We start from the raw sequence: 17,308 nt of genomic DNA, 5'->3' as shown, positions 1-17,308 counted from the left end.
GGGTCCGCGACGCGTCGGCGCTCCGCGATTTCGTTTTGTTTTTCCATTTGTTGATTTCTGTTTTTGCAGGTGTGTTTGTCGAAAACGCACGCATGCGATCGTCACCCTCTCCGCGGTGCATTGCACGGTTCGATCCTCGTTTAATTGGCCAGTAGACTCGCGTGTGCGATAGCGACAATGCGGCGCTCGGTCGAACCTCGTGTAAAATGCACTTTAGCGTCAGAGGACAAGACAAGTTTTACTGGTTCGAGGTGTAAGGCCCCGGGCGATGTGGCTTTTTACAGTCTCCTCCTATATGTACAGTCTCCTCGGAACAGTCTCTTGCGACGGTCGTAGGTAGTCGAGATCGGGCCCCGGGTCCAGGAGAGGAAAGAACAGCACGCCGCCACCGCCACGGGGCCGTCGAGATCTGCAGCTTGACCAGGCTCAGTCGGCTCCTGGCAGCCTCCGCGCGACGCACCAGGGACCTCGTTAAGAGTCAGGATTCCGATCGCGACGAGGACGGTCACCGATCCGATCGCGTACGCGACCAATTGCGCCGAATTGTTCTACACGCAGGATCGACACGCGAGTCGGGTATTAACAGCCGCGTCTTTGAATTGTACGTATACTTGTAACCGCAGAAGTACGTAATAGGTATATTAATCGAATTGATAAGCGGGAGCAGCACGCGAGTGTAAATCGGTTCGCGAATCGCGATATTCCAATTTCCTATCGTCTAGCTAACTGAAGCGGAGGTGGTACATAAGATACAACCTTCTTTTCCGGTGAGTCTCTATATTTTGTTTTTCATCATCCTCATTTACTCTCGACCCCGTTCTCGCTTATCGGCAATAAATCGAGGCATCAGTTCATCATACGTCGTGCTAATCCTCGATTCGCGACTTACGTCATCGTTGATATTTGTCCATTTTGAGCTAGCTAGGAGCCTTGTCAGACTGGTTGGCTTTAGGCGCAAAAGAATTGCGGCCTTACCGAGCTGCAGATATACACACACGCCGTGTTTCCCCCACCATATGTACATGTTTTACCTCGCTAATATTCCGTGCCGATTTCCCAGCAAGTTCCTATACCGGCTTGCTTCTTACTTAGGGCAACGACCGACGAGCGGTCGAACAAAACCCGCACAAATGTTTAACAACGATCGGCCGAAGATCGTTTGCAAATTTTTTCATGCATTACTCGTTTAATTTTCATGATTTAAGATTGTTTTCCTGTCTTCCCTCGATCGCCTTTCGTAAAATTTATCCAACCGATTGTTGAAAATCGACTGATACACCGAGACACGATGACTGTATAAGTCGTCTACCGCGACGAATTAGAAATTTAGATTTTTGTATCCACGGCAGACGCTGGGTACACATGCGTATAGGTATAACACCAATAATTACTGACGTATACATACGACCAACACGTTTCTTCTCAGCGGATGTGCGAAAATGCTCCACACATTCACACTTGAGCAAAAATAATAAAAATTTCACGATGCGATAGTTTGAGCTCAACACTAGATCTCTAGAAAAAATGAAACTGACGGCGTAGCAATTATTATAGTAGAATACGACGACGATTATGGATACTCACATACTAATATGTTATTGATGCTTAAGTGAAGATAATTATCGGCTAGGGAAAGAGCAAGGATTTCGAAACAGTCGAGTCATGATAATATTAATTGCATTTGAAACGAATAAAAGTGAAAGATATCTTGCGATCGGTACAATAAACCACAGCGTGCTGCATGGATTGTTGCCCACGCAATGAGGATCCAGCGGAAGAGCGGTCATTGGGCCTTGGTATACGTATAGCTAGAAAGATTACCAATGCATCGCATTTTCCAAACATAAATATGGTAATGACGTACGGTGCTCTGTGGTCCACCGGAGCGCGTGGGTGCCAGTTAATAAGATCGTACGCGATAGCGATACATGAAGAAAAGGCGGTCACGCGAGGGAGAAAGAAGGAGGGAAAAATGCCGGTGCCCGGAGGAGCTTTACGAATAAGAAGGGAGAGAAAGAGGCGGGTGGATAGGACGTCGAGAGACGAAAGAGAAAAAAGAGTAAAAGAAGAAGAAAAAAAAAAGGCGACAACAGCAGGGAGGATGCCCCGAAAACACGGTCGACGTGTGGCGCCATCTCAACTTTTCTTATTCCTTTTCTGTTTCACCCATACTGATTCTTCCCGCGTACGAGGCCCCGGCGGGGGGGGGGGGAGATTCTTCGCCGGCCCAAACTCAGCCCCACGGGCCCTGAGGGGGGCCCAGGGCCCGACGTTCGACGCTCGACGCCCGCGCACCACGCGCGTATACCTCCCAATACAGAAAGCAATTCGTGTGGAGGAGCCAGTGCTCTACCTCTGTGTCTTCATGCACGGACCAACACCGAGAATACCCTCTTTATAGTTGGGTAGCGCGGAACAGATCGTTAAAATGTAATGACATTGTTGTTTTTAATGCCCACCTCTTAAAAATGGGCGGGTATATCCGAGGGGACTGCACATCTTTTTCCGAGGCTTGTCTCGCAGGGATACGTAGGTGTATGTATATGTACGTATATGTATACCGTATACCTATGTTATAATAGCATCGCTTAGAAATAAATTAACAACCGCGCATTCGGTGGCGCGAACACCTTTCCGACACCTTGGTGAGAAAGGTCATAACGACATAACCTCTTCCGATGAATTTGCCCCAACGTTTCATGATTCTTTTTTTGTTTCTGAAAAAAGTAAAAAATCAGCACATGTCAAAACACATGTAGGTATTTCTTTTTTCTTAAACTTGTTTATTTTCAGCCGTCAAGTAATCGAATAATCGTAGTTTTTATATCTAATTTAAAAACATATTCGATAAACATAACCTTCACTTTCTTTCTCTCTACGCATCTACGTTTTGTCGATTAAGAATTGTTGTACGGCTACGAAAGGTTAAACCATCACGTCATACAAGAAACATCGAAACATCCTCCTTCTGCAATTTCATTGGTTTACGCAGTTCAAACATTTCTTCTCATTGGTTCACAAATTGTAATTTCGACATCATCATCGTTCATTCGACCAGTTGTCCGATTCTCCGTGACTTTCAAGGTTACCATTCGAAAAACAATCGCTTGTACGGCGAACCGTCGCCACGTAGTGATGTGGTCCCTAAATTGAAGCCCAAGAAGCCTTTGCGGCATTCTTGAGAAAAATCGTTTCTTCTCACGGCGAATAGAAACAATATATGCACTGTGTATGCAACGTATTACTCAGCATTTGCATTCTGTAGAAATTTTTCGTCCCGCCGCGACGCTCGTTGCATTTTCGTTACGACGCCATTTTGGCGACTCGCTCGTCGATTTCATCACTGAAGGCTGCAACCTGCCGCGACGTTCAGAGGCTGAAAAAGCGAAATTATGCGAAAAAAGATGATCGTGAAATGAAAACAGCCCACCGGTTAAAACACAATATTTCGTACTTGACCCAAGGGCTGCGGCTGTCTTTATCTTTTCAAGAATCATCCGGTGGCACACTGCGTTGCATGCACATCATGGCTGTGTAATTGCGTCGCGGTACCTGCAAGGCCTACGATTAAGCGAGGTGTAGCCAATATAAATGTGAGGAGGAATTCTAACGTAGGTAGGTATGCCCGAGGAGGATGCGTAGTACTGTAAGGTATTCTTCGAAGAACGCAAACATCAAAGCCGTCGGCAAATACCTAAGAATCTCACGAATGTATTTGTTTTCACGGGTGTATGTCACTCGCCAAGCCTATAGTGGCGACAGCCTTCCTATCTACACTCGTGCGACGCTTACAGCCCCGATACTCGCGGTTACTTGTCGCTAGCCTCCATGATGCCCATCGCCACGGTTTCGCGCAAAATTTACTTTGCGTGACTGATTTGCGACTCGCGCGTTTGAAGGTACTTGCGCACATGAACGCCGGGCGTAAGCCTACACCAAGAGCGCACCTGGAACGACGGGTTGGTAGCTTGCGGTTGGTGACGTCGAAGGTGATCCGGCCCCGGCGGGGCATGGATCTTTGGTGTGTATTATACACGCGTATACAGCCACAAGCATGCCGCGACATTAATGCCGTTGTGCGTACGAGTACGCGTGATGGGACGCAAGTCTGTGTTGGTACAGCGCTAAGGCATCTACCTATCCCAATATCAGATTACAGACGAACGGACGGACGGTCGGGCAGATGGTGGTGATGCCGTTTGCGCGGGGACTCGTTCGTTTCAGTTTTATTTCCTTTTATTTTATCTTTCCCGTTTTTCTTCTTTCTTTTTTTTTTCTTACTCCTCTCTTCGATACTGTATAATTCTGTGAAATCTCAACCGTCGACTCACGGCAAGAATCGCGAATATGCAGTACGCGACTGCGGCTGGTGATTGGAAGCCTTTAAACGTTTCGAGTGAATTCTGATGATCTCGAAGACCGCTTTTTCTCATCTGCAGCTGCTGCTACGTGGTTACATACTTTGCACCAGCAATTTTCGTTCTGAGTTCTTGATTGGATATTATACCCTGATCGATACTACATATTTGAAAATTAAATGTCATTACAGACATCTGTAAATACCAACTGTGCCGTGAGAATATATTTGCATACTAAATTCTAGACTTTTTTCGTTGTTGCGATTTTCGAGATTCCTTGATTACGTGAATGAAAAATATAAGATATCACAAATTAACGATGAAAGCCAAACACACTTACGAGGAATAATAATTTTTTAAGGAAAAAACAAAGTACAGGTTCAGAATCATTGCTTTCGATAAGTGAGTTCAACATTTCCACATAAATTCACATCGAATGTTAGAGAAATTGATGAAAGCCTATGGTTCTTTCAGAAAACTACGATATAAAAAATTTGTCTATTTTTACGGAACGGCCCCAGAGATACAAAAAATACAAAACTAAGAGCTGCATGTTCGGCTTTCAATTTCACTTGAAATTGTTGCAAAGCATATTTTTCATTCCAGCTGACACGTTGAAAGTAACAATTTTAATCGTGAAACGAATCCCAAACTCGTAAATCTCAGGATTTTCTGAGTATACATATATAATCATTTTTCGGTAAAATCTTGCTGTACATTTCCGTCAATATCTGTAATGGTAATCGAAATTGAGTGAAAATCTGACGAGCGTGCGACGCACTTACAGGTATCAAGTAATGGAACCACACCGCCTCTGTCTTACGAGAGGAACGTGTAGCAGATAGCTGGAGGACAAACGGTGTTACAACGTGTGTTATGTATTTCGAATGTATATTAAACGAGCCCGCAGATGGTCAAGGGATGCAGCTTGTGGAACGATCTCGTGTAATTACGGACACGATCGGATAGATTAAAAGGAACGTTAACCGTTCGGCTTGTAAACTATTCTGCCGACGCCTTACTAAATCGTTTATTCGGGTACTACGTAATTGCTGCGATATGTGGTGTAACAAACGGATAACCTTATAATATACGTATAACATAGGCATGCGTGCGTGTGTGCCGAGGTAAAATCATGGTGGCATAATCGTTAAGCGTTCACGTACCTGTATAAATACACGTGGTTATATATATAGGTAGGCACATAATAAGGTATAGCTGTTTATCAAGATCTCCGTTATTTTTTAATTTCGGCACTTTCTCGTTGCGCTTTTACACGTCTATTTCGTATTCGTAGGTATACATACCTGTTTACACATGCTCACGTTGATGTATTTACTCTGAACTGACAACTATTGCACGAGACTATATGTATATAAGTATGGACACCGAACACATACCTATATTATATGTATACTGCAGTCAAATGCCAGCTAATGAAATTCGGTCTTTCAAGTGTATACCTATTATATCGATGGCTACCTGTATATGTATATTCATACCAGTACTTGCACTTTTGGTGTTGCCATCACGGACAGCTTCATCCCAATCTCAAGCATTCAATTTAAATTGATGTGTTTAAATGTAAATTATGTTTACACACGTCTCCGACGAACTTCAAAGTCGCTTGAATAATTAACTCTATATTGGGTCCTTTGAAGAACAGAACCGCGTCAGCTTACATTAATCGACGATTCATTTTTGCTTGGAAGATTGAAATTGCACGTCAGCCAAGAACAAATCAAATTTCAAATTTGAACTATTTAAATTTGAGCAGCGAAGAGCGAAAAGTATTCGTGATTTAATTTATAGCATTGGTCTCAGTTGTGTCACTCGAGAATTTTGAAATAGAATGAAAACGAAGAGATGATAAACTCCTAACTCTACTGTCCGAGACTTTCGTTAACCCTATAATGTAGCTAATAAATTATTATTTTTTAGCAGCATGAAACTGTTACGTAGGATCGAATCAATCAGAAATATACATTGACGTTGTAATTTATATGTGAAAAACAGGACAGCAAATGAGTGGTTATGAAAATTAACGGCAATTGTAGAATACTCGAGGGGATATACGGAAGTGAACTTTGGACTATTATACGCGGGAGTTAGCTAGATCGCAAGCTATTATTTAATTAGCTTAAATGATTTACCAAGCCCGTTATGCGCTCGTACGTTGATTTTGAACTACAAATTAGTATCTTCACGGTATTGCTGAACGTGGAAAGTATGGCTCGTAGGGTGGTAAAGGATTGCTATATCAGAAATAGAACTAGCGTTTGGTTTTCCATCTGTTTAATTTACGACGATGTAGCCAAAAATCTGAGATCATCGGCATTGCAATGAAAATGTATCTCGCTTTTGACAAAAACCAGTTCAAAGAAAAAGAATCAAGGTGTGCAGGAGTCCTTTACATGTTTTGCGGCAACGCCGTTTAAAACGGCGAGTTCCTCAAGTCTTTTTCATGTACCTAATAGAATTTTCATTTTTATGCGACCTCTCCTCTGGACGAAAAGTAGTTTTAGCTCAGTCTTCTATACCAGGAGGGAAAAAATCGATACACTTCTGACTCAATATGAATCTGAAAGTTCGCTTTAATTGCCTACCTTCCTAAAAACGGCTAATGAAAAAGAATTTAACAAGTGTACAATGGGGATATACAGGGGAGAAGTTAATTTGAAAAATTGTCCGTCAGAGTTGAAGGAAGCTTTGAATTATATTTCAAGCTTTGCGGAGGAGCGGTTTACGTTATAAGAGACGGTTTCTTTGATTGTGAAGCGATAGGAAGGTTGCGCCGTTGAGTGGCAGCGAGGTGCACATAATATAGGTAAGTCCTTATTGTTACGAGAGAAGGTAAAGGCGTCGGAATGGGCGGAGGGGGCGGATGGGCACTTTGCGGTTTCGGAGCGCGTCGAATTTTGTTAAGAATCAAATTAAACTCACGGCTGAACGTAGCCCTTTTATTCCCTTTGAAAAATAAGCAAAGCGAATCCTGCAGCGAGAGTCTGAACGAAGCGAACCTGGTGCGAAGAGGAGGTGCCGGGCTCAACGGAGCAACAAAGAGCTATTGAGCCGGGGTGCGATTTTCGACCGGAGATTGCAGCTGTCAGGGGCGGGCTTCGCTGGCGTCAATTTCAAGACCCTCCCTCCTCTCTTCGGCATAGATTGGCTCAATGTTTTTTAATCACTTTTTTTCCAATCGCCCCGATAAAAAAAAATTGCATACAGCTTCAGGAAAATATTATATCCCCTCGCGTGATGCACCTGATATGGCTCCGATCTGAAAACCGGACAAGTACGAGTAGAACTCGCGCTCTGAGGGTTCCGTATAAACTCGCTTCTTTTTTTTTTTTAATGTGATATAACTGGAAATTAACTATTTTCTGACGTTTTTTTTTTACTTGTGCTATAAGACCTTACTTCACTCCAAATCTCGTGATTCTAGGTCAACGGGAATAGGTTTTGATTTGTGAGGTTGCGAGTATCAAAATATACGACATAAATTGCCGCATCTTCTGATTGTCTTGCCTTAAAAGCTTGAATTTTTTGCACCTCCAAGGGAGCATAGACCTTAGTATTTGATATTAATTTCAACTTGATACCTCTACCCTATACTGTGAAAACGGCTCTTGACAGACGGACAACGAAGTCATCCTGTAAGGGTTCCGTTTTTTCTTTTTGATGTACGGAATCCTGCAAACGGCTAATATGAGACTCGAATATGGGAAAGGTGGATGGAATCTTTGAATAACGATAAATAAGAGCTTTTTACGTGTTCTTTTATGCCAAATATTTAGTTATTATATTGCAACTTGTATTTTAGGATCTTGTTCATGTTGGAAATATAATAAGTCATTGAAAGAGAGGCTAACTACAAGGATAGACTTGAGATAGAATTAAGATTAAGACTTAAGATTCTGAGTTGACCCTCTAGATAGTTATTATTCTGTGGTCTTCTTCGTTTGTCGAATACAACACTACCTTCTTGTAACAGATGCCATCAGTGAAGCTAAACAGACGCTATGCTAATTGTACGAAGTTCTGTTTCTTGTTATATCCTAATAAATACATTATAAAGATTAAAGTGTGCTATGAACGAAATCATGTCCCATAATCAACTTTGCAACAGTTCAAAGCTCGTCCAAGTTTCTTCAAGTGACTTCATTTTGCTCTTATAGATCAGGGATTACGCACGTTGTAGAATAAAAAATTTCTGCTTAGAAAACTTGCAAGTTTTCGGTCAATAATCACCAGGTATCAGTGAACCCCAGATTGGAGCAGCAAGGATATTGCAGTTCTGTTCTCGTTGACGAAACGCCGGTATTCTAAACCTGTAGTAATCTAAACCCATATTCACCGATACTGCTTGCAGTAGATACACGTTTATTCTGCTCCGCGCCATCCGCTACGGCAATGAAACTCATGTCAGTCTGAAAAGTTTATCGAACCAAACATTAAATCGTGCAGAATATCGTCTTGATAGTGTACTGAAGAAAATTATATCCATGTGAAAAGGAAAGGTCACTCTACTTCCGCTACAGAAACTTCTCTTCACGGAACATCACGATCGGTGTTACTCTCTGTCTACATAGTACAAATGTTGAAGAAATTTCGTACGTTCGTCGAGTTCTATACAGCTTCGAAGAATGCGTCTTTTGAGAGCTGAAGTATGCAGAACGAATTTCTCAATTACGAAAATTCATCTCAGTGATGAGGTACAAAAGTTTGAGAGATAATTCTGTCATATGTAGTTTTACGTTTTGTATCGCGAACTGAAACCAATTATCGTAAGGGATTGAATGAAACGATGCTTAGACGTTGAACATCTGCGGTTTACGATTGACTTGTAATTCTCTACCAGAATACTATATTATAGAGATTCTGGAAACGCGTGATCATCGTGCAATGATTTTACCCAGAAAAACTTCTTTATCCTTTAGCTGGCACCTTGGGGTTGTTCGCGACCTAAGGGTTCTTAATCAAGACATTCGTAACGTGAATGTTTCTGCCGTTTAGAAAAATTTTAACCACCTTAGAATTAAAAATTATTGTGCGTCCTTTTTTTATCTTGTAAAAGATACTTAAGTGAGTATCCGAAAATAAATTCAAGTCAAAATATTAAATTGCCTTGGTGCATGGCCTCAACGTGCCAGTAATGTAATGCTAGATGAAGGGGCCAGCTAAAAGTTAATGTATCAAGAAATTTGATGCGATAACTTGGATTTTTTGGCATTTGAATAAAAATGTAGTGAAATTGTATTGAATTAGAATACGATTACGTTCGTTCTTTTTCTCATTAACGCAGGACTTTATGCAAAAAACATTTTCGATCGGAAATCGCGGATTTTTTACCTAGAATACTGTTCAATCATATGAGACGATTCACTCTACCAACATTCTTTGTTTTCTAATGCTGCAAGGGTTCCTTCAATTGCGAATGAAATTCCTCGACGTTATTTCAAAACCTATCGCATAGCCTGTTCCTAAACGACCTCTGCTGAAGAAACGATGACTGGCAGGCATTACATGAGGTCGAGTACGTTGCTAGATATAACTTGTGAAGGACGAAATTCCGCTCTTCATTTCCGACGTAATAATGCTCAACTCCTGAATGTTCCCAAAAAATTCGAAAAAACCCTAAAGTGAAGAACGCTTCACTGTGTCGGTATACTTTTAATTCTATCCTTTATTATCCGGCCATCGAGATGGAGCCCCGGTTTAAATTCTCGGCCCGTTTAGTTCGGGGCTGCAGCTGCATGGCTGTGCAGTGCACCTCGGTAAAAAAGCCTTACGAACGGGGACGGCAGTACCTTTACTGTGAGGTGTTGACCAACAATAGCAGGCTGTCCTTTGGCCCTCGTAAATCAGCCTTGGGCCCCTCGATACCTGCGGACCGTCCCTATCACGTTGTCCACTGCCATTCAAATCTTCGTTCGGCGCGAAGCCTCTGTTAAGATGAGGACCGGATACCTTATACACCCGTTCCATTGCAGCTCGGTGCATTGGTACATTATAAAGGTTTCGCTGAATCCCGCAGACAAGAATTACTGGTTCCCCGTACGCCGGAGTCGTCCATGTAATATCTACCGCATGTGCATAATGCATGCGAGTTTGCAACCGCGGCTCCATGAGCTGGCATATACATATATACCTATATATATGTGGGTGTATGAACTGCGAGAATACGTGTGTACCGATGCATGCCTACATATATTGTATACATGCAATTTAGCGCTATTGAAAGACACCGTAAGCTCCGCAGGTAGGCTACAGGGGCCACCATCCTGCACTGCGCTGCGGCACCTTCGTGTAGAATCGTTCTTGGCGGAGGCTGCTGCAAGTTCCCAGAACTTGAAATAAGAAACGGTTGAAAATCACCGACGCTGAACGTCGAGGCAAAAGGCACAAAAAGCAATACAGCGCCACACGCAAAATAGAAAAAACGTGAGCAAACAAACAACAGGGAAACACAACAAGTTGGAGCGAAACCAAAAGGTTCGGAATGCACCGTATTTCAAAGAAAAATTGGTGCTATCAAAGAACGAAAGTCACCTTTGTCAACAGACAGCATCTGATACAGCCGATCTGTGCTCGTTAGTGTCAGCTTGTCTGGTCCCCACGTTTATGGTGTGTGGTGTGCGTGCATACACGTATTAGCCAGGTGAGATTCCACGGCGTTTAATTAGCCCCGTTTTGTCGGCAACTCGTTTCTTATTTCACTATATGTCTGCTACAATGTCACGAATATAATGAGCATTTTTGCACCTCAAAACGACCGTAAAGCCAGCTAAACCGTGTGTGATTTTCCACATTTTTGCACTCAAGGTACCTGCAGGTGTTGAGGAAGACGATATTTATTTGATGTTTTTCGAATTCGTTAAGCCGTAAATCGTACTTTGAATCAGAAATTTGGAAAAATCAGATCTTTCCATGTAAGCATATCACCGTGTCTTTTCATACATCAATTTTTTTCCATCAATGCTCGTAAAACTGGCTGTCTCGGGGATGCTCGGCTGCGAAATCCGAATATGCTTGAAAATTAGTGCCGAGAGCCATTGTGAGATCACATCAGAAGTTTTCACAACTGGTTATAAAATACTTAAGGCATTGGTTTTAAACACAGTGTGAAGAAAAATCATGTGTTTTACTGCAATTTAATCGGAAACATTTACAAGAAATTACTGAAGTTAGCAGTGCGACAAATTTTATCTCTTGTTTTTGGTTTTACATGATTTTTCCAGATCTACACGAGACCCGCATAAAATGATAACAGGAAACGGTCTGGAAATACTGAATTCCCAACTCAAAGAACGCAGAAATGAAAAGTTGTAAAATTTAATCGTTGCTTTGACTCGAACAATTTGAACGAAGTCAAATATTGAGTCTATTGCTTGAATACCCTGTTTCTCATGAAAATTCCTATACACAGTCTTGTCTATATCTGCATGTGGTCACTTTATGTCAAGTAAATCGTTGAATGTACTAGAATCGTATTCCTTTTTCCTTTCGCCTATAGACAAGTTAAATTTCCATCAATAGTGACAGTTTCGAATTCCCGGGATGTGATATTTAGAACACGATTCGATATTTTTGCTACAGCAATTTGGTGCTGAACGCGATGAACAAGCTTCCGCGTCGAATATGGGTGTGAAGAAGAATTTTTTATGTTCATCTTACGCGTTTTACAGTCTGGGCAGGTTTAATGCAGAGCGATTGTTGGATGGTCATAATAGTCGGGTAGGGCAGTGCGGTTGTGTTCCTACCAGCAAGTGACGCAACTCGAAGCGGTCGTCGAACCTTGGTCGACCTGGAACCTCACCTGCAGCACGAGGCCCTCGTATCTGCAGCAGCCATTAACTTTCATTCATGCGAAAAAATCAACGGAATTTAAATGACCGTGTTTCATTGCGTCCGTCTAGCCAGAACTCCCGTCGCCACATGATAGTAGAGCCTATCGAAGGGCCGCCATAGGTCGACTTCCAAAAGCATTGTTCTGAGCTTTTCAAATAGACCTTCATCTTTTCATTATGATGATTGAATTTTTTGTCCATTTTGTTTTTTAACACCATGCAGATTTACTCTAATTTTTGTTTATCTATCCAGAGAGCTTTCAGATCTTGGAAGTTTGACAGTCGTACTTAAATGCAAAACTTTTCAACTGTTTCAGCAAACATGGGCTTGACAACAATATCGACTTTTCTCGCAATCTTGACGGTGCAATTCTCGCTTCTACGAGCCCATCGAGAGCATAAGGTACGCTGATATTATCCAGGTAGGTGATGCCTATCTCAACCTTTCACCTTTCGATGTATTCCCATTCGATATAAGCGGTAGATACCTTTGCGCGTGTGCGTTTATAGGCTTACACGTCCGCAGCCTCTTCCTGCCCATAGAAGGGTCTCAGACATGAATCGAGGCCCAAGAGGCAGCCCCCGTCCTTAAAAGACTCGCAACCCTCTATGGGCATCAAGGCCCGATTGTACACGATGCGATATATCTTGGGAAGTGCACGAAGCTACGTCTCGGCGGTACTAAAGAACGCTTCACTTTGGTTTGCTTTACCTTTCTTGCAAGAAACAAGTCGGAAGATAGCAAAGCTGAGAACTTGTTCGGCTAAGGATTTTTCGGCTTATAGTAGCCAAAAACAGTCGTCGGATGTTTTTGAGTTAAACAGCAAGCACGAGAGATTATTTATCGAAGGTGATGATTCTGGGGCGTTCGGCTTCCCGGGTCCAGAGTTGCTGCAGGGCGTTATATCCTGCTTGTTTAGAAGACAAGGTTTATTGGTGAGGACAAGGTTAAGCGAGCAAACGCGTTAAAAAGTCACAAAGAAACACAAGGCGAGTTGGGCTAACTTGCACGGTAACCCGTACACCTCCCAGTCGTAAATGTCTGCCGTCGTGGCGTTTATTGATGCGAGGAAGAATTTGTGGGGGCTTTCCCCGCTCTGCGTCCAACCATTCCATATGCAAATTTTCATCCTGCCTTTTACTGTGCGGATATTTAACCTGCGGTACTGGGGCGTTGTTGTTTTCAGGTGCACAACATCGTACTCTATCCCGACAAGCACAGCTGGTGCAAGACAACCCCCATCAAGCAGGTCGTTACCTCGCCGCAATGTTCCTCCCAGGAATTGGATAATAACGTGTGCGTGGGTGCGTGCTTCTCTTATATGGTACCGCACAGCGAACCTTCAGCACCTGGTGACCTCATAAGACCTTACTGCGATTCATGCCAACCGTTGGACAGCATCTGGCACACGGTAAGAAAACACTTTCTCGATGTATACATACCTATATGCACTTCGGTATTTTGTTGTAGTTTTGTTTGGTTGATTTTCCAATCGTGGTACACTTCATCTTAGTCATACTCAACGGGCATTCACTGCAACCAGAACGTGACGTGACTGCGCGTTATTAGTACAAACATTTTGTCAATCAAACTATTGTCGGTTGCATAATTAATTTCATTATCGATTGTGGTAGCTGAAAATAATAGTTAGAATAGTTCACAGACATTCATATCTTCTTGCTCGCATTATTGGAATTTGTCTCAAGATGAAATCTTATTATTACTTCTTTGGTCTACGGTAGATTTCAATGGAATAAATGTTTAGTCAGCAAAAAACGTAATCGTTATTATTACTTTCGAGCAGTTGTCACCGATTGTAAACGAAATGTTTACTATTTTGATTAGAAAAATAGTAACCTACACAATTGATTAAAAATGCTCTGAAGTTTACGATACCATGGACTTGGTAAAAAGTCGGTACCAAGGCGTGTTGTTCCAGGATTTATGTCTGTATATGCGTGCGTGTATTTATATGTTTTGTTTTCAACAACCTTTAGGTGACATTGGATTGCAAAGATGAGGAGAGCAAGCCGATCACAATGCAAAAGCAGGTGCAGATAATCACAAATTGCTCCTGTAGTTCTTGTACCGAAACATCGAAGATTAAGTTGGACTACGCACCGTTGCTGCAGGAGCCATTGCCTGAGGAAAATTTGGACAAGAATTTGAACATCGTCGACGACACTCCGGACATATTGCTGACACCAACAATCGACGCTTCGGGAAATAATTCCAGGGATGTGGTACTGGACCCCGAAAAGGTTCTGCAATTACTGGGACAGTTGAAGGAACCGGAAGGTGTAGAGAAGGTCAGTCCGGTGATGAGAGAAATTAATCAAGACAATTTCGAAAACGTTGAGGAACTACTCGTCAAGCTTGAGAAGCGAGAACCGGAACACAAGCCGCATCACGTCGGATCGATGCATCGAGGACCCCATCATTCCCTTGTTTTGGACCCCGACGTCAAGGAGAAGATTGACGTTGAACCGCATCACCTCCATCCAGCTGTTGCGGGTCAGGAGATCAGCTACCACGACAATATACTCGGCGAAAAGGATAAAAAGAAGGATTTCTGAAAATTAGGGCTTGCTAAACGCCATTTTATAAAGTCATTTTGTACGAATTGTACGCACTTTGACGCTGGTCGCCAAAAAGGCAACGGAATAAACTGCCTTTTCTTTTAGGAAAAGAAAGAAACCTTTTCACTTAATGAATTATTATTACTATTATTACAATTATTAATATTATAATAATGTTCTTATATTAATTGAGCTGTGGTGAACCCGATGAAGACTACTGAAAATATTTCTCTAAGTGCAACTAGGTGGAAGGCAAGGATTGAATAGATCTTAAGTAGAACGCTGGGTATTTTTCGACATCTTATTGTACTTGTTATATGTACGTAAATATGTAAGCCTAGGTGCCACGGTTTTTTCATTTCACCTAATTTTGATATTTACGAATCAAGTATTGTCACATACTGAACTACAAGTGTGATACGAATACAGTTTGTATATTCGATTTAGAGGAACGGCGATCGTTGAAACTATTAAAAAACTTGCTGAATTTCAATCTTTACATAACAGAAAAAAGAATTTGGTTCCTAAGCTTTAGTTGTTGCACTAATATTTGGGGTGTTAATGATTTTAGTTACCAATTATGTCTTATGTAACGCTGGTTTCTACCAAGTAGTCGCTCGTTTGAATCGAATAGTAATCTGTACACGTACATCGACTAGCGAAAAAATAAAACACATGTATTATATAAATTATATTGAGAATTTCAACATTCCCGAAGAATTTATTTATTTTTACAATGCGGCAAAAGGCAATTTGTTTGAGTCAATGCGATTTTTATTATTATTATTTTTTTATTCTTTGCGTAATTATTATTCTTATTATCTATAATAATATTCGTTGTTGAGGAAAATTTTAATATATAATGAATAATAATAATTATTATTTTAATTATTTAACAATAAATTTAAGCATTTGTTTATTATTATTTTGTATAATTTATATAAAATACTCTCCAGTAGCTATATGATATGTATCATGTATTACATATATGTATGTATAACCGAGTCTTATTTTATTACTTGACTTAAAATATAGCGCCTATGTAAGTCGAACTTTGTTTCGTTTCGTAATGCGCAGTCCAATGATAACTTCTTGCTATATTTACTGTAGATCAGTACCTTCCGTTTTCTACTAGGAAATTTATTCTCATTGAATATAAATACAGTGAAAGCACATGTCGTGAAAACTACTAACAAGATAAACAGCTTACTTGGACTTGGAAAATTTGGTGACTAATTTCTGGAAAATACTGCATGACGTGATGAGCAACATAAATGTACAACTTTACGGTATCTTTTGCAAATAATCAGAAATAGAATCTTAATATTTTCAACCGTAGAAAAATTTTGGGAATTTTTTTACTGTACAATCGAAATCACTCCTTCAAGAGCAAAAGTTTTTAGATCCGGACAAGTATGGAGCAACACTGAATACACAAGACTCGTAATATTTTTAGCATTTTATTTTCGACATGAAATTTTGTAATATTGTCTGACTTTCGGTCAATCAAATAATCAACTTTCATGAAGTGTGAATTTTTTAAATACACAAAGTAAACTCTGCACCGTAACTTAGAGAATAGATGTTAAGTCAATAAGCCATTATATATCTTGTAGCAGGTCATCGTCGACAAAAGTGAGCATTCTGACACACAGATTATACTATTAAAAACAGAAAGATCTGTCAATGTTTGCATGGAAAATTTAATTAAAATCGAAGACATGTCATCTCAATTCATGTGCTCAGTTCAACCAACTGTTTCAAGTATTGTGATACACTAGTTAAATTGCATATCTCGTCTTATCGCATGTATAAATCTTGAACTTCTACTGTTATGGGCTGAGTTGGCTGATGACCAAACCACTCCATAAATATAACGCTTAGTTGAGACTAATTTTCCCGAATATGAGTTATTGGAATTTGATCACTTGAAAATGATCACTTACCTTTTGTTGTTAACTGTTGATTCGGGCTCTGTGGGGCGGCTCTGCGTGCTGGGCGAGGACTGGATACGGTGTTAATTGACTGATTGTTGAGCTTTTATTAGCTTGTAAACTGTGTTACTTTATTTGTGGGGTTTCAAAAAAAAAGAAAAATAATTATGCTAGACGGATTAATTGAATGGATGCGTTAAAGGTAATTGATTGGTGTACTCATGATATAAGTTTTAAAACACAATTATTCGTTTATTTAATTTAGGTTTATAAAGGTGGTTAAAATGGTTTTAGTTATAAATAATGGGAGAAAAAAAAAGTTTATATTTAAGTAACAGAACACGGAATTAATTTAGCGCTTGATGTATCGATTTCGTAAAAGACCTTTTACGGATATTTAACAGACTCTTCGACTTGATACGATTGGATTATCTAAAACTGAGAGAATGATTTCTTGTTGAAGACTGAATGACGACTGTCTGACGACTGGCTGACGACTCTCCATAAACTACTTCCTGATTGGTTCCCAGTATCCTTAAGGACCAATAAGGAGGTCCTGATAAAATTTTGAGTCCTTTCATTTGTC

At 40.9% G+C, this 17,308-nt stretch overlaps 1 protein-coding gene across 1 annotated transcript; it reads left to right on the top strand.

Moving 5' to 3' along the window:
- Nucleotides 1–298: 298 nt before the first annotated feature.
- LOC107220207 lies at nucleotides 299–15,876 on the top strand. The gene is made up of 4 exons (XM_015658698.2): nucleotides 299–767; nucleotides 12,526–12,611; nucleotides 13,396–13,620; nucleotides 14,207–15,876. Exons 2-4 carry the CDS (start codon nucleotides 12,531–12,533, stop codon nucleotides 14,783–14,785), a joined length of 885 nt encoding a protein of 294 aa, XP_015514184.1. The 5' UTR covers nucleotides 299–767; nucleotides 12,526–12,530; the 3' UTR covers nucleotides 14,786–15,876.
- The last annotated feature ends 1,432 nt before the right edge of the window (nucleotides 15,877–17,308 follow it).

This window comes from Neodiprion lecontei, chromosome 6, assembly GCF_021901455.1.
Source record: "Neodiprion lecontei isolate iyNeoLeco1 chromosome 6, iyNeoLeco1.1, whole genome shotgun sequence".
Classification (NCBI taxonomy): Eukaryota; Metazoa; Arthropoda; class Insecta; order Hymenoptera; family Diprionidae; genus Neodiprion; species Neodiprion lecontei.
This window is presented reverse-complemented; position numbering and strand designations above follow the sequence as displayed.

Excerpts from the sequence above, each read along its gene's own strand:
- LOC107220207 (XM_015658698.2), top strand. The coding sequence starts at position 12,531 with ATGGGCTTGACAACAATATCGACTTTTCTCGCAATCTTGACGGTGCAA. Across the intron at positions 12,612-13,395 it reads GAGCCCATCGAGAGCATAAG|GTGCACAACATCGTACTCTA; the intron begins GTACGCTGATAT and ends TGTTGTTTTCAG. Across the intron at positions 13,621-14,206 it reads TGGACAGCATCTGGCACACG|GTGACATTGGATTGCAAAGA; the intron begins GTAAGAAAACAC and ends AACAACCTTTAG.